This window comes from Trachypithecus francoisi, unplaced genomic scaffold (genome assembly GCF_009764315.1).
Source record: "Trachypithecus francoisi isolate TF-2019V2 unplaced genomic scaffold, Tfra_2.0 Contig01461, whole genome shotgun sequence".
NCBI classification, from domain to species: Eukaryota; Metazoa; Chordata; class Mammalia; order Primates; family Cercopithecidae; genus Trachypithecus; species Trachypithecus francoisi.
The window spans coordinates 2,687,501-2,708,849 of record NW_022681433.1 but is presented as its reverse complement, the minus strand read 5'-3'; the positions used below and the strand labels follow the sequence as shown (position 1 = coordinate 2,708,849).

At 40.8% G+C, this 21,349-nt stretch overlaps 1 protein-coding gene across 5 annotated transcripts in view; it reads right to left on the bottom strand.

Annotated features, from left to right (window-relative positions):
* The window catches only part of MRPS31 (mitochondrial ribosomal protein S31), a 61,610-nt gene that overhangs the window by 25,119 nt on the left and 15,142 nt on the right, over positions 1–21,349 (bottom strand). Inside the window, exons 1-6 of one of the 5 annotated variants that reach the window (XM_033234343.1) lie at positions 17,473–17,695; positions 15,036–15,044; positions 13,290–13,567; positions 5,256–5,414; positions 3,200–3,340; positions 377–456 (exon numbers count right to left, since the gene is read on the bottom strand). In XM_033234343.1, the coding sequence (XP_033090234.1) occupies positions 377–456; positions 3,200–3,340; positions 5,256–5,414; positions 13,290–13,567; positions 15,036–15,044; positions 17,473–17,598 (793 nt within the window). In that variant the 5' untranslated portion in view covers positions 17,599–17,695. Of the gene's footprint in view, positions 1–376; positions 457–3,199; positions 3,341–5,255; positions 5,415–13,289; positions 13,575–15,035; positions 15,045–15,703; positions 15,829–17,472; positions 17,697–21,349 lie in introns of those variants that run through there. The other 4 variants (XM_033234350.1, XM_033234356.1, XM_033234336.1 and 1 more) reach the window with 4 other exon arrangements.

The window sequence follows — 21,349 nt, the reverse complement described above, 5'->3', positions numbered from 1 at the left end:
ATCAGAGAGCACTGTCATCGCACACACAGAGTAGGCAAACAGCCAGAACATTCGCTGAAAGGCAGCTTAGAAATGGGAGACAGGGTGACTCTAGAGCTGCTCAGGAATGTCCAGTATGTAAGTCCCAGTAAACTCATCTATTTGCCAAGCTGGACTTGGCCAAATTATACTTTGGTCTCTCGACTCCTTCCCAGCTTGGGGGGATGTTACCATCCCAAGTTTTCCTTATAACAACTGCCACATTCGTAAGCAGGCTCCAGGCTAATGACAGAATGGAATATTAAAATATCCAACTATTACACCATTAGAACACTAAGGACATCTTGGAAAGGTGGAATGTTTCTCCAGCGGAGAAAGAGTGTTATTCTTAACAAACCTGTTTCAGGTGCTTCTTTAGTAACCGCTGTCATGTCAAAAATATTAAGTCTTTTCCCCGAGAATATGTTTTTCCTAAGTCTAAAAAAAGAAAATAACATTTTAATGAATATATTTTAAACTGTCAACAAAAATTATGAGAAAATATCTTAAGTGAAATATTCTATGTAGAAATTAAAAATAATTCCACTGACCCACATCAAAAATCTTAGCTAAACTGCCACATTTTTAGGACCGATAAACTAAAAACAGAAATGTGCACTTGAAGTTTTGCTTCATATACAACAAATCAGTTACAGCAATTTAATTTCCAAACAACCTAATTGAAAAGATTAGCTTAATTTGCCATAATTTTTATTTTTTCGCTTTTATATTAAGGTTTTAAAAACTCCATGTTTTGAAAAACTATAAAACTATGCTAAAGTAGAAGCTGTTAAAGTCAACATTTGTCTTTAAGGGCAGAAAACACTGCAATGTTTAATTATATATTATAATTATAAAAGATTGCACTGGTAAACCACAACATTCCCTTTCATAAAGCAATCATTCTGCATTTTAAAATAATTATTAACTTTCTTTACATGACTATTTTTATTTAACTATTGAAATTAATATCAGAGAGTTAATAGGTAACATTTTCTTACACACTTGATAATCAACTGCTTTATGCATCAATTCACATATTTACTTGAATAAATTTACTGGCAGATTAAAATCCAGTTTATAAACTGGAGGGTTGGCCAGGCGAGGTGGCTCACGCCTGTAATCCCAGCACTTTCGGAGGCCGAGGCAGGTGGATTACCTGAGGTCAGGAGTTTGAGACCAGGCTGGCCAATATGGTGAAACCCCGTCTCTACTAAAAATACAAACAAAATTAGCCAGGCGTGATGGCAGGTGCCTGTAATCTCTGCTACTTGAGAGGCTAAGGCAGGAGAATCCCTTGAACCCAGGAGGCAGAGGTTGCAGTGGGCCGAGATTGTGCCACTGCACTCCAGGCTGGGCGATAAGAGTGAGACTCCGTCTTAAAGAAAAATAAAAAATAATAAAATAAACTGGAAGGTTAGTTTTAAAAATAATTTTGAATTCTTGTTTTTTTAATAAACTAAATTACTTCCCTCTACTAAATACAGATAACTGGAAAAAATGCAAATACCATATGAACGTTAAATAATGTGATCTCAGATTATATAATCTTCCATCTAGTAGTTCCAAGTTATTTGTAAACAAAGGCTTTTATGCTCCAGAACTCTCTTCGGTGCCCCCTCAACTACACGTCTGGTAAACAGGATGGTGGATTAAAGCAAGTCAGAGCAGAGGGCGAATGCCTTGGTCAAGTATTGAATTTCAAAAGAGGAATGTACTACAAAGAGAGGGAATGGACATTTGCTGAGCACCTACCATATACCAAATAGTTTACACATGTTTCTTTTCTATTCCTTAAGAAAGCCATTTAAGCTAGGTTTCACTTTCAGCATTTTATAGCTGGGGAAACAGGCTGATAGAGGCTATAAAAGGTATGCCTATCACAGAATTAGTCAGTGGCAGTGCCAACATTCTGAGGCAGGCCAGTGTGAACTATCAATCTCCAACAGAAAAAATCAGTCCAGGCCTGGGTTGTCTGCGGTTGATACCCCAGATCCTGCCCCAGTCACAGCGGGGTGAACAACTCGGCATCTCATCATTGCTTCCCCTTATTCACCTCTAGCTGGCTTGTTAACACATTGAAGGCACAGAAACCCCTTTCCTACTTTAGTTTCTAAGTTTTAAAATATTAAATATCAAATCTAATATTAAAAATCAAATTATAATATACCATCCTAATGTAGTTGCACAGAATCATGTTCAAGATGAATGATTCAGTTAAATATTCTTAAGTAAAACTCCAAGTACACCTTCTCCTGTATTCAGTAACATGTAACAGATACTAAATCACTTTAAATTAGTAATTCAAATAATCTTCCAAAGTCACCATAACCTCTTGAACTTCCTGTGTTAACTGCTGACCACCTTTTCCAACTTTCCTATATAAATTAGTAATTTAACACCCGGAAGGAGTTAACTCAAGTTCCTGATTTTACTTAAAACAAATCCACAGAATATACAATGCATTGAAAACACTCCAATTGTGAGCATATCCTGCTATAAAGACAAGTTAATTTTTGTCAGACCATGCCAAATATCTGGTTCCTCCTTCCCATCTATCACTTTCAGGGTTTAAGGAAGAAAAAGAACAGAAACGTTATGCAACTACAGAACAACTTTAAATTTTAAAATAACTATGTAAGGCATAGCTCAGCATCTTTAAGAACTTCAAATCTGTAAATTCAAATGGCCACAAATAATCTACCATTTTAAAGTATTATATAAACTTTTTTCCTCTTGCCTTTCCTTCTTTTTGTTGATGGTGGGTTATTTCTCTAAGCTATGCCAACAGATAAGCATGTATTGAGATATAAAGGCTATATGAATACACAGTATTAGACACATATTTAAAATGAAAAATAACGTTTCTCACAAAATATTTATTTGCTCAGAATTCAGTCAGCTCCTCTTATTCTAAATCAAAGGACCCCTATTCATTGTGGGTAGATGTGAAGCACGGCCCATTTTGATTTCAGGTATGGAAAACGACAAGACTGGCTAAATCCAGCACATGGTTCCCTCTCTAGGAAGTGGTATACAGAGAGTAAGAACACAGATGTAAATGCATTCATAATGTTCAAATATCCAACAGCAATAATAAACACACACAATAAGGTAAATCTACAGTTAAGGTAAAAACAAACTACACAAACAAAACCCAGCAGATTACAAAGCCTGATACCTTTTTGTAAGATCACTGGTCTTCTGCTGGTCAGGATAATTGTCATAGCCTTCATCAAACTGAATCTGATGCTCTGGTCTTGAACGAACTCTAGCTGTAGAAGGTCTGGCAACTTTCATATCTGATACTATGTTACTGAAACTGAAATAATAACAAGGTAAAGTGTATTAGAAATCTTAGTTACAGAACAATAATAAACTTCCTTAAACACGAGACTGAGATCATTTAATTCTTATTTCATTTTTATGCACTAATTACATAGCATAAAAGTGTTTAAATAAAAAATGTCAACTATTAACAGTCACATAACATGGAACATTACAATTTGTTTACTTTCATCTTTTAAAGACGTTCTTCAGAAATCTTCATTTAAAACGTGTCACATGAAAAATTATTCAGAGAAAATGATAGGAAAGTAAAATCAGTATCTGTTATACCTATCAACTACATCCAATAACTAAATTAAAACCAAGAGTTAGCCATATTTATTTGTTGCTTTTTATTTGTTCAAACACAAATATAATGAGTCACTGAACTGACAGTCCAGATATCTATGTCTTCCTTTTTTTTTTTTTTTTTGAGATGGAGTTTTGCTCTGTTGCCCAGGTTGGAGTGCAGTGGCGCAACCTCGGCTCACTGCAACCTCTGCCTCCCGGGTTCAAGCAATTCTCCTGCTTCAGCCTTCCGAGTAGCTGGGACTACAGGCACATGCCATGACGCCAGGCTAATTTTTTGTTTTTAGTAGAGACAGGGTTTCACTGTGTTAGCCAGGATGGTCTTGATCTCCCAACCTGGTGATCCACCTACCTCAGCCACTCACAATGCTGGGATTACAGGCGTAAGCCAACGCACCTGGCCTTTTTTTTTTTTTTTTAATTACAGTTTCTTGTCTCACTCTATCGCCCAGGCTGGAGTGCAGTAGTGAGATCATAGCTCAATGCAACTTCAAACCTTGGACTTAAGTGATCCTCCTGAGGCTGCATGCAGTGGCTCACACGTGTAATCCCAGCACTTTGGGAGGCTGAGGCAGGTGGATCACAAGGTCAGGAGATCAAGACCATCCTGACTAACACAGTGAAACCCCATCACTACTAAAAATACAAAAAAATTAGCCAGGCGTGGTGGGGGGCGCCTGTAGTCTCAGTACTCGGGAAGCTGAGGCAGGTGAATGGCATGACCCCGGGAGGCAGAGCTTGCAGTGAGCCGAGATCACGCCACTGCACTCCAGCCTGGGTGACAGAGCGAGACTATGTCTCAAAAAAAAAAAAAAAAGCGATCCTCTTGCCTCATGCCTCAGCTTCCAAAGTAGCTAGACTACAGGCACGCACTGCCATGCTCAGCTAATTTTTTTATGTTTTGTAGAGATGGGGTCTTGCTTTTTTGCCCACGCTGGTCTCAAATTCCTGGCCTTAAGTGATCCTCTTGCCTTAGCCTCCGGAAGTGCTGGGATCATGGGCATGAGTCAACACACATGGCCATTTCTTTTAATTTCTTGAAATAAATCTGGTATACACACTGAGAACAACTGATTTAGATCACTCTCCAAAATGAGGCAGTGTTACTGCTTACTATACTTACTACTTACTATAATGTAGGCAGCAAGTAGTATAACATGGTATAAAACAATGAGAGATGAAGAGAACGAGTGGAAAGGTGTCAGATGAAATATAGAAGAGGAAAAAGAGAAGGAAACAGACCTGAAGATTATCATACCATGCATAAAACCAGCAAGCTATTTAACTGAAAAAAATTACTTTTCTCAGAGAAGCTACCTGTTATTTATTTTTAATAACATTACTGAATTTATCATTTCTTTTTTCATGGACAAGAAACTATAACTTCCTAAAAGGAAACTTTATTCAATTGTTTTTTTAAAAACTATAATCACAATTAAGACATAAGTTTTTTAAAAAGTTGAATTGCTAAAATTATGTGGTATATTTTATATATAAATTCCACTTACGTGGTATACATTATGTGTATTACTCACTAGCCACATGAAAATGGCCCAATTTGAGATATAAACATTACTGACTTAAGGGTTTGATTCACTCACCTAATTTTAGGTCGCTCTGCATCTCTCTGTGCCCTTGACTCTTCCTCATGCCGCTGGAGCTGCCTCAGCAGCTCTGACTTTGTTGTTTGCTTGTCAAAAGGGAGAGAATCTGCCACAGCAGATGCAGCTGCCACCAACTCAGGACTCAGGGGCTCAGTTCTGAAAAAGAAAATGACAAGCAAATGAGAAAGAAAAAAAAAGAGAGATTGGCCAGGTGCAGTGGCTCATGCTTTTAATTCCAGCACTTTGGGAAGCCGAGGCAGACAGATCACTTGAGGTCAGGAGTTCGAGACCAGCCTGGCCAATATGATGAAATCCCATTTCTACCAAAAATAAAAAAATTAGCTGGGTGTGGTGGTACGCACCTGTAGTGCCAGCTACTCAGGGGGCTGAGGCAAGAGAATTGCTTGAACTGGGAGGTGGAGGTTGCAGTGAACCAAGATCACACCACTGTATTCTAGCCTGGGAGACAGAGTGAGACTCCATCTCAAAAACAAAACAAACCAAACAAACAAAAAAGAGATTGCTTATTATACCATTAGTTTAGTGAAAAGTAAAATGATTTTTGGAGAAAACTTTGGTGTTCAAAAAAGTATTCAATTCAATTTCTGACAAGGGCAAGAATTCTCAACCATTAGGTACTGGTTTTATATAAACTTTGAAATGTTAAATGTTAAAATTAATGGATATTTGCTGAAGCACAACACTAACTCAGAACAATATATTAAGGTGGAGGGGCGAAGGACAGACCAGCCTCAAAAATTATAAATTACTGGAATTTTTAATTAGATGCTATTGTATTTTGGAAACAATATACATTGTAAGCAAATATTAAGGCAGGTTAACCAGTTCACAGAAACTTTATTGGAACCAACCTAAAGGTCTGTCATCAGAATAGAAAAACAAATTGTGATACATCCATACAATGGAAGAGTACTCAGCTCATGACAACATGAATGATTTCCATAGACATTAGATCAAGTGAAAGAAGTTGGACACAAAGAATATAAAATACAAAAATTAGCCAGGCATGGCGGCACGTGCTTGTAAAATCCCAGCTACTCTGGAGGCTGAGACATGTGAATCGCCTGAACCTGGGAGGTGGAGGTCGCAGTGAGCCAAGATTGCACCACTGCACTCCAGCCTGGGTGTCAGAGCTAGACTCTGTCTTAAACAAAACAAACAAAAAAAATCTGTATGATTCCATTTGTATCAAGTTCCAGAACAGGCAACACTAATCTGAGGTGAAAAAAAAAATCAAAACAGCAATTGCCTCGGGACTGATGGCTACTGACTGGGAAGGTGAAAATGAAACGCATAGTGTCTTGGTAAGTGTGTGGGTCACAGGGGCTGATCTGTTTGTCAAAATCCTACAGCTAACATTTGTACACTTTAATATATGTAAATTTTACCTGAAAATAAAGAGCCATAAATCATCATCAAGTAGGAGATGGAAAGTGGGTGAAGGCATAGATGACACAAGAATGGCAAAATGTTGATCACTGTTAAAGCTGGGCAATGGTAGAAAGGGGTTATACCATTTTATGTTCTTTTCATATGTTTTAAATTTTTCATAAGAAAAAGCTTTTAAAAGCTTCCTAAATTAGAGCAAGTTAATAGAAAAACATTCTATTATAAAAAGAAAATAAATTATTTACAACATTTTTTCTTTCTTTCTTTCTTTCTTTCTTTCTTTCTTTCTTTCTAAGAGACGGGGTCTCAATATGTCATTAAGTCTGGCCTCGAAGTCCTGGGTTCAAGCAATTCTCCCATTTCATCCTCCTGAGTAGTTGTGACTACAACCATCTGCCACCATGCCTGGCTATTTGCAACATTTTTTAACTCACTGAGAACTGACATCTCAATGAGTGCGATCCAAATTAATGTTTTTTTATACCTGGCTTTCTATATTATGATCTGTTACCTAATATGAAAATTAAACTTTCCAAATTCCTGAAGTTCCTGGAGAAAGATTTTAAGGACTTAACTAAGGTATGAAAGATCTAGAATCTGATAGGAATAGAAGAAAAACAGAAGACTGAAACAAGGGGCCGGGCACGGTGGCTTGTACCTGTAATTCCAGCACTTTGGGGGGCTAAGGTGGGAGGATCGCTTGAGCCCAGGAGTTTGAGAGCAGCCGGGGATAGAGAAAAAAAGAAAAGGAAAGGAAAAAAAAAAAAAAATTAGCCAGGTGTGGTGGCACGTGCCTACAGTCCCAGCTACTGGTGAGGCTGAGTGGGAGGATCACTTGAGCGCAGGAGGTTGAGGCTGCAGTGAGCCATGATTTTTCCACTGCACTCCAGCCTGAGCCACAGAGTGAGAGTCTGCCTCAAAAAAAAAAAAAAAAAGGGAAATATAACAGTTAAAATAAAATGTGCTATCAAAACTGTTACCTGTGAATAAAGGAAAAAAAATCTTATTCCAAAGTCATTGTATTTCTTTCATAAACTACTTGTGAACTTCACTTTCAAATTTTTATGTATTTGATCACAGTATACACAGAACATAGATGAATATTCATTTTCTAGAATCATACTTTTTTTTTTTTTTTTTTTTTTGAGACGGAGTCTTGCTCTGTCGCCCGGGCTAGAGTGTAGTGATCTCAGCTCACTGCAAGCTCTGCCTCCCGGGTTTACGCCATTCTCCTGCCTCCGCCTCCCGAGTAGCTGGGACTACAGGCGCCTGCCACCTCGCCCGGCTAGTTTTTTGTATTTTTTTAGTAGAGACGGGGTTTCACCGTGTTCGCCAGGATGGTCTCGATCTCCTGACCTCGTGATCCGCCCGTCTCAGCCTCCCAAAGTGCTGGGATTACAGGGTTGAGCCACCGCGCTCGGCTTAGAATCATACATTTCATAACAATGGTTTCATATATAGTTATACTCTCTGGCTTTATAATTGGGAATGTTCTAATTAATAAAAATTGTGGGGGAGCCTCTGTCATTGAATAATTTTTACATACAGGGATCTTTCTTCATATATTTTAACAGTGTAAGGAGAACTTGTTAAAGTATCTTTGAACAATCTATTCTATCCTGTAATTAAAACTATTTCATGAATACATACTTTTCCCCTTGATAACATTCTGTGCTTTTAAAATTTCTTTAAAATAAACTGTATAACATACAATTTCAGAAAAGAATTCTGATGAGGGAAAGAAACTACTGAGTGGATACTTCAATTGGCACCGCTTTTGGCAGGCAGCTTGGTAACACACATCAAAGGCAAAAAAAAAATGCACATCCTTTGACATAGCAATTCCACTTCTAAGAATATGTGTTTAAAGAAAATAGACAGAAAAAAAGAAAAAGAAAATAAATGGCTGGGCGTGGTGGCTCACTTCTGTAATCCCACACTTTGGGAGGCCAAGGTGGGCAGATTACTTGAGTTCAGGAGTTCATGACCAGCCTGGACAATACAGTGAAACACTGTCTTTACAAAAAGAAAAAAAAATTAGCCAGGTGTGATGGTGCATGTCTGTAGTCCTAGCTACTTGGGAGGCTGAGGTGGGAGGACTGCTTGAGCCCGTATGTGGAGGTTGTAGTGAGCTGAGATTGTGCCAGTGAACTCCAGCCTGGGGAACAGAGCAAGACTCTATCAAAAAAAGAAAGAAAAGAAAAGAAACAGATTTGTGAAATTTGAAGGGTACTGTATACTCCAACCTCAAGGCCTAAGCAGTTCTATCCTCTACGCCTGAAAAAGAATTCATCTTTCAGATATCTGCATGGCTTTATCCCTAATTTGATTCTAATCTTTGCTCAAATGTTACCTTATCAGAGTTCTTCCCTGATTATTCTTAAAAATAGCACCTCTCCAGCACTCCCATTCTTTTTTTTTTTCCACCCAGGCTGGAGTACGGTGACACAATCACAGCTCACTGCAGCCTCAACCTCCTCAGCTCAAGCAATCCTCCTGCCTCAGCTTCCTGAGGGGCTGGGACTACAGGTGCATGCAATCACACCCAGCTATTTTTTTTTCATTTTTTTGTAGAGACCGGGTCTCACTATGTTGGCCGGACTGGTCTTGAACTCCTAAACCCAAGCAATCCTCTGCCTCAGCCTCCCAAAGTGCTGGGATTACAGGCTGTTCCCGGCCCAACTCCATCACTCTTATTTTTCTTCATGTTTCACCACCTGACAAAGTATAGACATTGTATATGTGTGTGTGTGTGTGTGTGTGTGTGTGTGTGTGTGTTACACATACATCTTCTTTCCTACATCCCTCCCCCCATTTTAATGTAGGAAGCAGAGACTTTGTTTTGTTCAATGTCCAATCTCTAGCACTTCGGATAGTGTGTGAAATATAATGAATTCCCAGCAGGGATCCATTAAGGGAGTAATAGTTAGCTGATGCCTTCCAAATGAATCAGGTTAAGAGGAAGTTAAAGCAGATGCTAGAAATTTTGGTTATAGCTGCACCACCAGGGATATTCTTAGGTTTCACTAAACATTCAGACCCAAAGGACCACTACAGGTGACACCTGGTCCAGTCCATTCAGGAAGATGAAAGGCAGAACTACAGCAGGCCAGCAGGGCAGCCTTGGGTGTCCTTCTCAGCAGGAGTTCTTGCAGTGTTCATGCAGGTGACACTTCACATAGTCATTCATCTTAGAGTAAGGACATGAGATCTGCAAGCTGCCTGGCTTACTGCCCCACAGGAGCCAGTATCTCTTGTAACAAGGCCATATGCAGTTTCCAGAGTCCCTGCAAAGGACATGCAGTAAGAAGAATCACTGCATTTATGTCCTAAATATGGTATCCCCATCAGGTACCCATAGTTCTCCCAGGCCAGATGCAATCTATGAATTAGGGGTCAATTTTGTCATGACAATGTTGCCTATAATATAGCTGAAATTCTACAGTTATCAGGTACCAGATGTATAATCAAAGCAGATTATACTTTGAGAAAATAGTGACAGCATCACTTCTGGTTCCACATGCTCTTCCAAAACATTGCCACATATCCATCAAGAAAATCTATCTTCCCTCCCTGAAAACCAGGGGAAACTTTGTGACTGTCCTGACGAACAGAACAAGATAGAAGTGACATGCTGTGACTTCTGAGGCTAGATCAAATAATGTGATACAGCCTTCACTTCCATCTCTCACGACATTTGTCTGTAGAACCCAGTTACCAGGCGAGAAACCCAGGCCACATGGAAAGGCCATGGGTAAGTGTACTGGCCAAGAGCCCTAGCTAAAGCCTCAGCCAACAGCCAGTATCAACTACTGGAAAAGGGCCCTCAGATGATTCCAGATTCCAGCCTGGAATCTACCTCAGCTAAAGATGAATGGAGAAGACACAAGCTCTCCACTTGGGACCCTGGCTCCCAAACTGTGCCCTAAGGCACTCTGGGGCACCACAGGAGAACACAACCACATCAATAATGATGTAAACTAGGCAGTTCACAGTAACATTACAGCAGTCCCTTCATATCTGCAAAGGTTGGGGGAGGCGGGGCCGTGGGATACAGGCATTGTTTCCAGGAACAACTCTGGCCCCCACCAGGATGGATGCACAAGCCCCTTATATAAAATGGCAGAGTACCTGCGTATAAGTAATGCACATCCTCCGAACACTTTAAAATCATCTCTAGATTACTTATAATACCTAATTATGTAAGTAGCTGTTATACTGTGTTTTTTCTTTTTTTATATTTTTCAATCAGAAGTTGGTTGAATCTGTGGATGCAGAACCTGCACATACAGAGGGCCACCTGTGTATTGCTCCATTCCTATCAATGACATTCTATCTTTGTTAAGATTGTTTCTCAGGAGTGGTTGTCATAAAAACAAATATCCCAGGAAAATCAGTGTGCAACAAGGGTGAACACGGTAGTGTCCAATCTTATTATAAGGCTAGGTCATTAAAAAGAAAATACAACTTTGTCTTGGCTCACTTTCTCTTAAGACACCCGCCCTGGAACTCAGCCACCATACAGTGATAAAGCTCAGGCCACAAAGAAAGCCACATGTAGGTGTTTCTGCTAACACCCTCAGCTAAGGTCTCAGCTGACAGCAAGCATCAACTGCCAGACCTATGAGTGAGCAAACTTCGTTTGATTCCAGCCTCTGATTTCCAAGTCTTCCAACTGAGGCCCCAGACACCACAGAGCACAGACTGGCCTTCCCCACTGTGTTCTAGTCAAACCGCTAACCCACAGAATCTGTGAGCATAATGAATGAATGTTTCACGCCACTAAGTTTGGGAGGTAGTGTAGCCATGGTAACCATATCAATGAAGGTTCAATATATGATACAAAGAAAGAAAAGCAGGCTATGTGTGAAGCAATGATGACAGTGCCACATGAAGCAAAGATCATGACTAACCTAATCCCGTGCACCTTGGAGTCCTTGAAAAAGGGGGAGGGGAGGAAAAAAATAATTAAAAGACACCTTTTAAAAACTCAAAACAAATGTACCTCATTGACCAGTCTTTTGATGTAGGACCAAAGCCTTTTCTTTGAACACAGGACCATGATAGAGGTTCTAAGACACATCTTTTATATACATCACACCCATCCTCCAAGATTCTCAATTTTAGTTTAAGTGGAAAAGTGGAGCAAGAATGTTAAGAAAGCTTACAAAGCAATCTAAGTGTATGATCTTCCCACATATGTATGTTTGCCTCACTCATACCTAATTGGAAAGAAAATTTTTAAATGACCTGTACTGACTCTTTCCAAAGCATTCAACTCAATTTACCATTTCTGTAATAGTTAATTCAATTATAATTATAATAAAGAGCATAATGGGTCATAAATAGGTCTAGGAGCTTTAAAAATGCCACTCTTGATAAGTATTTATATATGTTTGTATTATTTTTTCCATATATTTATATATAACCATTTTGTTTCTAAAAGCAGGAGGAGGAGGAGAAGTACCTATTATGGGTACTGATCATCTGAATTAGCTTACTCTACGACCCAATCATACTTTCTAGAGGTATTTTTGATATAATGTAGAAAACAAGAAGTTCCATTAAAATGTTAAATCAGTCTAGGAAACAGAAGATTCTATTAAAATCTGTTTGTTCTGGTAACAGAAGTCAGTGATGAGCATCCTAAAGCCACATACCTTACTACTTGAATTAATGACATCACTGAAATACATCATTACATAGCACTAAAAAAAATACTGCCATTTAACCTATTGCACAATGCCAAGATATCACTGATAGCACTTAGAACTAAATATAATACTCTTTTGACAAACACAAATAATTATAATACTCTGAGGAAACTACCAAGAAAGCTGAAAGCACTGATAGGTATTGATCAAGGGAAGTCATATAAAGCAGTTGTAATCAACATGCTCAAACTTTATTCCAGAAATCTTTAAAATGGAAAATTTTAAATAAGCAAGTCCTTTACAGACATTAAGCTACCTTCAAATCAAGATGTAAATGATACTGTTAATGAACAGCTTAAAGAGGCAGTTACATGGCAGTTAATAACACTGATAAATATGTAAGAGTGAAATTCTCAATGAGATCACTTCTCTTTTCCTTTCTCTGAATTGTGTACAGATATCCTCTTGTTATTTAAATATAATACAATAACAGCATTTCTCAAGTAATTATTATTTTGTTGTTGTTGTTGCTTAAGACAGAGTCTCACTCTGTCCTCCAGGCTGAAGTGCAGTGGCACAATTCTTGGCTCACTGAAACCTCTGCCTCCTGGGTTCAAGCAGTCCTCCTGCCTCAGCCTCCCAAGTTGCTGGGATTACAAGCATGCACCACCATGCCCAGCTGATTTTTGTATTTTTAGTAGAGATGGGGTTTCACAATGTTAGCCAGGCTGGTCTCAAACTGCTGACCTCAAGTGATCTGCCCGCCTCGGCCTCCCAAAGTGCCGGGATTACAGGTGTGAGCCACCACGCTCAGCCTCGAGTAATTATTAGAGTCCCTGTGTTTACAAGCTGATATTTATTCTTCATTAATTCAACATTTCCCAAGTACTTGTATTAAAAATATTTTTTACCAAAAGAAAAAGCTTACTGGAGTTTCAAACAACATTTGAATTACAATTCAATTTACCTCTTCTTCGGAGCATATTCTGTAGCTCTTTGAAGCCTGCCAAGTGTAACTTCCAAACTTTTAAGTGGTCTTCTGTTGGGGGGCTTTGTTGTTTGTACATTTACTGTGCTTAATTCAACTTTCATGCCCTTAATCATGTCTAACAAGTCTTTTTTTGTATTTTCCTTTGCACTGTCTTGGCTCTCTGAAGTCTCCTTGGAAGCCTCATCAGTTCGAACAGACTGTTCATCTTTCTTGCTACAGATCACGCTGTTAGTGCCAAAATATCTTTGGATATTTTTCATCCTGAAAAGATGTATTAAAGAAAAAAATGAAAAATACAACGCAGTCTAATAAAGTAAAACACTATGTATCTAAAATGTTTTTCAATTCAAGCCCTTTCCATTTGCTTTTTTTTTTTTTCTTTTCTGAGATGGATTTTCACTCTTGTTGCCCAGGCTGGAGTGCAATGGCGCGATCTCGGCTCACTGCAACCTCTGCTTCCTGGGTTCAAGCGATTCTCCTGCCTCAACCTCCCAAGTAGCTGGGATTACAGGCATGTGCCACCACGCCTTGCTAATTTTGTATTTTTAGCAAAGATGGGGTTTCTCCATGTTGGTCAGGCTGGTCTCTTTTTATAATTATTGTTAACAACCATAACAGCAGCAACTTAACATTTATTAGCATATACTACATGCCTCATCTTGTGTAATATACTTTATGTACATTTCTCATACCCACATTAACTCCCTAAGGTCTCTATTTTGCAGATAAGGAAACTGAAAATCAGAGAAGTCCCAAAGTCATGTAACTCACAGCTCACTAAGAACTAAGACACACTGTGTGCCACAAATAAGTAGAGGTGTGCTGAGCTATTGATCACTTGGTCCTTCGGGTGGCCAGGGGAGGTCTCGGGGTGCTGGTGCTCCCAAGTCTGTTCCCTCCCTCCATTTACCCCAGGGTTCGGTAGAAAAACAATGACATGGTTAATAAATGACAATTTATTATTCTCAAACCCAAATGTGACTGACTGCAAGTCCTTGCTCTTAACATAATACCTCTTTAAAAAGTTATAATTAAACAATACAAAAATAAATTTCTATCAATAAAAAAGATTATTTCAAAAAAACTTTCTGAGTGGGTATTATCTAATCTGATCAACATTCTCATCGAGCTACATGCCACTTAACCCATAACCATTTGTAAGGTAAGCTAGAATGGAATAGAAAAGAGAATAATCAATGGCTAGAAATGTCACTTTTGCTTTCTTCACGGGATACATTTATGAAAAAGATCAACACAAATGATTACATCTATATTAGACTCACGTAAAACATTTCCTAATTCTAAGTAACCCAAATATCCAATTTTATTGTGTGGGGTTAAAAACTTGTTTTGGTATTTGATTACTGAAGAACTTTCAAAACTGAATATGTTAGTTTCAGTAAGAGGGTATATTAAAAAGTCATTCATTAAATATAGTGAGTATCTACTCTGTGAGGGGCACTATCCTAGGTACTGACAATATATTAGTAAAAAGAATTTCATGGTCCCTGCCTTTATGAAGCTGACGTGCTACAGCTCTGCTTCTCAAACATTAATATGCATAGAATTTTTTTTTTTTTTTTTGAGACAGGGCCTCACTCTGTCTCAAAAAAAAATCCTATCTAGGCTGGAGTGCAGTGGCGTGATCTCGGCTCACTGCAGCCTCGACCTCCCTGAGCTCAGGTGATCCTCCCACCTCAGCCTCCTGGGTACCTGGTACTAATTTTTTGTAGAGACAAGGTTTCACCATGTTGCCCAGGCTCGAATTCCTAGGCTCAACCGATCTGCTCACCTCCCAAAGTGCTGGGATTTCAGGCATGAGCCACCACACCTGGCCCATAGAAATTATCTATGCTCCCTGCTAAAACACACTTTGGTCCCACCAAAGAATTCTGATTCAACAGCTTTGTCCAGGAGACACTTGTAACAAACTCCCAGGTGACGTTAACACTGCTGGTCAGAAGACCACATTACAGTAGCTATGTAAGTTACTTAATCCTTACAATTTTACACAACAGGTTTTATCATTCTCACTTTACAGAACAAACTGTTGCCTATAGAAGTTAAAGCAGTAGTTATGAATCTTTAGAGGTTATACAAATCACACAGAGAGCTGACTTAAAACACAGTTCTTAGTTTGAAATTTAACATTTTTAACTAAGACCCCAGGTGATTCTCATGCAGGTGAGCTCAAGAGCCTGTATCAGACACTGGGTTAAATATTGTATCAAGTTCAGCTGGGTGCGGTGGCGCATGCCTGTAATTCCAACAGTTTGGGAGACGGAGGTGGGCAGATCATGAGGTCAGGAGATCGAGATCAGCCTGGCCAATATGGTGAAATCCCGTCTCTACTAAAAATACAAAAATTAGCCAGGTGTGGTGGTGGGTACCTGTAGTTCCAGCAACTTGGGAGGCTGGGGCAGAAGAATCGCTTGAACCCGGGAGGCGGAGGTTGCAGCGCACCGAGATCGCGAGATTGTGCGCTGCATTCCAGCCTCAGCAACAGAGTGAGACTCTGTCCCAAAATAAATAAATAAATAAATATATATATAGTATCAAGTTCTCAAAGGCAGAAAATGGCAGCTGCAGGTTAAGGATACTTATATGAAAGAGAAATGGCAATTTCCAAAAATGCTGAAACAAGCTATTTGATCTGCTAATGAAAACGTCAGAGGCTATCAAATCAGGCACTTTAAAATTGGAAAAAAACCAACTGCATAACTAGTATCCTCATAATCAGTACACAGGACTCTCATTATAACATTCAATATATGGTACAATCTACTTAAGAAAATGGTCTATTATTTTACATTTAAAATTAATATTCAAGGTATTTTAATAGAAAGGCGGTAATCAGGGGAATGAATCTCACATATAATCTTTACTACAATGTTTTCTTTCAAGAGCTATCGTACCATAGAAAGCAATCCATATGACAGGAAAATCACATCTAAGTAACCCCCTAGCACTAAAAATAATAAAACTCTAGATCTAACCTCCCACCTCTTTGTTTCCACTGACAGCATCTCATCAGTACTTCAAACGCAACACCTTCAAAATCACATTCAAGACTCCTCTTTGAGACTGACTTTCCATTTTTCACACTTTCTATATTAAAAGGCCCCTAATGTAAACAGGTATTGTTTTCTAAAAATTATAACATGTACAAATCTTTCTCAAGCCCGGCTCTGCATTCTTCTGTTAACATTAAGGATACCCTAATACTCCAACGCAGCCAGTTGAAATCTTAGCTACCTCTGACCACCCTACCATTATCCCATCATGTCACATCCCTTTAATTCTACCTGTGCAATTTTTCTCCTCCATTCAGCTGGTCCTTCCCATCTTCACTGCTACTAACCTGCTTCAGCACTGTACTTAACCAAACTGCCTTCTGAGTGTTACACACGGAATTTATGTAGTGGAATTAGGTTTTCATAATAAAGTTCTCAGAGGATAAATACCAAAACCAAGTATGCCGCAATTCCCTTTTTTTCCTGGCTAACTTCAACCAGTGGTCCTCCTTCAGATTGCATCAGACTTTTTCCAGAAACGGTATCCTGAGTCTCCCCTACAATGGTTAGGTGTCCCTATTTGCTATCACAGCAAATATTCACTCATGTTGGCTGAATAGTGTACTCTGTGCTTACCCACACTATCTCAGCTATTACTTCACTACATAGCACTTGAATTGTCTACTTGCTGGAACTACACGCTCCGTGATAGCAGGACTGTCTCATTTGGGGTTTACAACCAGTACTGGCACGCTGTTTTTCAAGTTTTTCAGTAATGAACTAAAGAATAAATGACGGAAAACAAATGAGACTATCAAATAAATCTTGGGAGGCAAAAGATAAAAACAACTTTGCTTTTGGAACCTGAGTAAACTGACTGATAAGAGGAATGAGGCGCGGCGTGTAGTATTAAGAGCACAGCGACCAGGCCTGTAATCGTAGCTCTATTTTCCACGCACACTATGACCTTCGGCAAGTCATCTTTTCTTTCTGGGATTTCTCTTTCCTCAGATTTAAAGCAATAGCTTCTAAGATCCAGCAGGTAATAATATCGACTCCAGGAAGTCGGAGGATAAGTGAAATGTACAGGACCGGGCACGCGGTTGCCTGAGGACCTGCGGGGCCAAGAGCGCTGAACTGCGGTACCTGACCGTTCCATGCCGAGCAGCGAGTAGCATAATCGCAGCCGCTGATGTCTCCGGGCTTCCAGAGGACAAAGGGTGGCTGGAAAGGGGGCGAAGAGGTAGGAACGTCGAGACTCTAGGAAACATCGCCGAGACACAAAACGAACCAAAAATGCAACCGAAATGGTGTGTCCCGCTGCCAAACACGTCCCCGCCCTCTCTTCCGTTTCCAGCCTGTCGCCTTCCTCTCTCTTTGCGTTCCGGTGGGCAACAGGAGCGGGTAACTGTGTTCCGGACTCGCCCGCGGCTGGGCGGAGCCAGCTGCCTCCAAGCGATCCCACCCACCCCGCGATTGTAGTCCTAGAGGTGGACTCCTCGCTGGAGTTCAGGAACAGTTCGCTGGCCGAGGCGGGTTCCAGACCGGCGAACCGGACAGTGGAGGGCGTAATCAGTTGTGCGAAAACTGCAGATGGGGCCAGTGAGATCAGTCTCTTATTTAACGGACAATATTTTGCGATGTTTGGAGGGAAAGGGTCTACAGGGTTCACCACGTTCTCAAAATGCGCAATGGCCACCAAAGAGGTTTAAAAAAAATTACTAAAAGACCTGCTGCCCTATGAATCAGCGTTTCCTTTCGGTCTTTATTCTTGATGTAGAGTCAGAATGAGACATAGGTTTCATTTTTCAAAAATGGCTTTAATGGCCGGGCACGGTGGCTCTCGCCAGTGATCCCAGCACTTCGGGAGGCCGAGGCGGATGGATCACTTGAGGTTCGAGACCAGCCTGGCCAACATGGTGAAACCGTATCTCTACTAAAAAAAAAAAAAAAAAAAAACACACACAAAAATTAGCCGGGCGTGGTGGCGGGCGCCTGTAATCCCAGCTACTGGGGAGGCTGAGGCAGGAGAATCTCTTGAACTCGGGAGATGGGGGCTGCAGTGAGCCGAGATCGCGCCATTGCACTCCAGCCTGGGCTACAGAGCGAGATTCTTGTCTCAAAGAAAAAAGGATTTACGCTGGGTGCCAGGGGCGCAGTGGCTCATACCTGTAATCCCAGCACTTTGGGAAGCCGAGGCGGGCGGATCACTTGAGGCCAGGGGTTCAAGACCCGCCTGGCCAACATGGTGAAACCCCGACTCTACTAAAAATGCAAAAATTAGCCTGGCATGATGGCCAGTGCCTATAATCCCAGCTACTTGTGAGGCTGACACAGGAGAATAGCTTGAAGCCGGAAGGCGGAGGCTGCAGTGAGCCAAGATTGTGCCACTGCACTCCAGCCTGGGCAACAGAGACTCTGTCTCAAAAATAATAATAATATAATAAAAGAAAAAAAGGTTAAAAATATGCAAGAGAGACACTTGGCTTTTACCTGTCCCTCATGAAACAGGGAACTGTGACCCCAGAAAAGATGTGGGGTTCCCAAACTTGGAAGGGCATGAGAATAAATCTGGTGGGAAATGTTGGCTAATAGGACACATGGGAACCACTAGCCTAAAATTCCATAAACGCATTCCAAAGTTTACATCAACATTTTCCCCGTCTTCTCAAAAAATAATCAAGGTGGGGAGGAGAGTTTTTGTGATGCTAAAACAGAGCTTACATTGACCAGATCTTCCTGAGATCCACTAACACTAACAGAACCTTTGTGACTGAATGCTCTACACAGTACACTTGGGGATGCTTACTTTGTCTGATTTGTAAAAAACCAAACTTAAAAAAAATTGAAGCATAACTTTGTCAAAAAACAAAATTATGGCAAATTTAGTATAACTGGCTTTTATTTGTGATTCTAGAACAGGGCGACATCTCATTCTGTAAAATAGTTCGAGTGTTCCAGTGAGTTGAGCAGAGGGGTTTGGCTTTATAAGCACAAAAGGGTTGAAGAAAATAGAAACAGGGAACAAAAATCAGATTGGTCATTTCAAAGTTGCCTTCCTTATTTAAGGGTTAAAACAAGAGAGATGGCCGGGCGCGGTGGCTCAAGCCTGTAATCCTAGCACTTTGGGAGGCCGAGACGGGCGGATCACGAGGTCAGGAGATCGAGACCATCCTGACTAACACGGTGAAACCCCGTCTCTACTAAACTACAAAAAACTAGCCGGGCGAGGTGGCGGCGCCTGTAGTCCCAGCTACTCGGGAGGCTGAGGCAGGAGAATGGCGTGAACCCGGGAGGCGGAGCTTGCAGTGAGCTGAGATCCGGCCACAGCACTCCAGCCTGGGTGACAGCGCGAGACTCCGTCTCAAAAAAAAAAAAAAACAAGAGAGATTTTCTTATCAAGCTGGCCCTCTGATTGGTGCTGTGAATCTCCTGCTTTTGGAAAACTGGCCCTGATTTCAAAGTTCAGTTTGATTACTTGGCATTTAGCACAAGTGACTATTCTGGTTTGGTCTGGTGTGCTGGGGGCTAGTACAGGAAGCTTGTCCAAAACTACAGCCTCCTATAAACTTTAGCAACTTCAATACAGAAAAGTATATGAATTATAAATATGTTGATGACAATGTATTTTTGTTATTGTTGAGATGGAGTCTTGCTCTGTCACCCAGGCTGGAGTGCAGTGGTGTTATCTCAGCTCACTGCAACCTCACCTCCCAGGTTCAAGCAATCCTCCTGCCCTAGCCTCCTGAGTAGCTGGGAGTACAGCCGTGCGCCACCACCCCCAGCTAATTTTGGCATTTTTAGTAGAAACAGGGTTTCACTATGTTGGCCAGGCTGGTCTCAAATTCTTGATTTCAGGTGAACTTCCCATCTCGGCCTCCCAAAGTGCCGGGATTACAAGCATGAGCCACCGCGCCTAACCAAAAATATGTTTAAGGAATGATCACAGAGTTAATACACCCAATATAAACCTCCACCTAGATCAAGAAATAGAATATTAGCAGTATGGCATACTTTTCTTGATATCACTTGATACCCAGGGGAAAATCCATTCTCGAGTATAATAAGCAGTCCACGTGGATCACATTTAATAGTTACTTCATCTTTTTTTCTCTCCTTCCTTCCTTCCTTCCTTCCTTCCTTCCTTCCTTCCTTCTTTCTTTCTTTCTTTTTTTCTTTTCATTTTTTTTGAGATGGAGTCTTGCTCTGTTGCCCAGGCTGGAGTGCAGTGGCGCGATCTCAGCTTACTGCAAGCTCTGCCTCCCGGGTTCACGCCATTCTCCTGCCTCAGCCTCCCGAGTAGCTGGGACTACAGGCGCCTGCCACCATGCCCGGCTAATTTTTTTGTATTTTTTTTAGTAGAGACAGGGTTTCACCGTGTTAGCCAGGATAGTCTCGATCTCCCGACCTCGTGATCTGCCCACCTAAGCCTCCCAAAGTGCTGGGATTACAGGCGTGAGCCACTGCGCCTGGCCTCGATTTCTTATAATATCCTTCAAATGGGTTTTTTAAAACCCTAAAAACTCTTGACAAAGGAGATGAATACTTCCATCTCAATTTCACAGTTTCTCTGGGGGAAGATCTTGTCCCATTTACCCTGTTCTTAATCTACTCTAAGGTAGTGCAGACACAGTAAATTACCTCCCTGCTGCGTACAGGCAGATAGGCTGTGACTATGTGAAAGTGCCTGGCTGAGGGTCACAAGCCAGAATTGAAATTTAGTCTTCTCTACCGTTTGGTTCCTTCCACTATCACTTTCTTACAAAAGAGGCTTTCTTTGACCACCATGGTTAATGTAGTCTCCTGCCCCATCCAGCCGCACTCTGGCAGGGATTGCTGTTGTCCACCTATAGCTATTCTCTTCTTCTGGAATTCAAGCTGAACTCATGACCCTGTCTCTACAAAAAAATAAAAAAATTAGCTGGGCATGGTGCTCCTGTGGCCCCAGCTACTTGGGAGGCTGAAGTGGGAGGACCGCTTGAGCTCAGAAGGTGGAGGCTGCGGTGAGCAGTGACTGAGCCA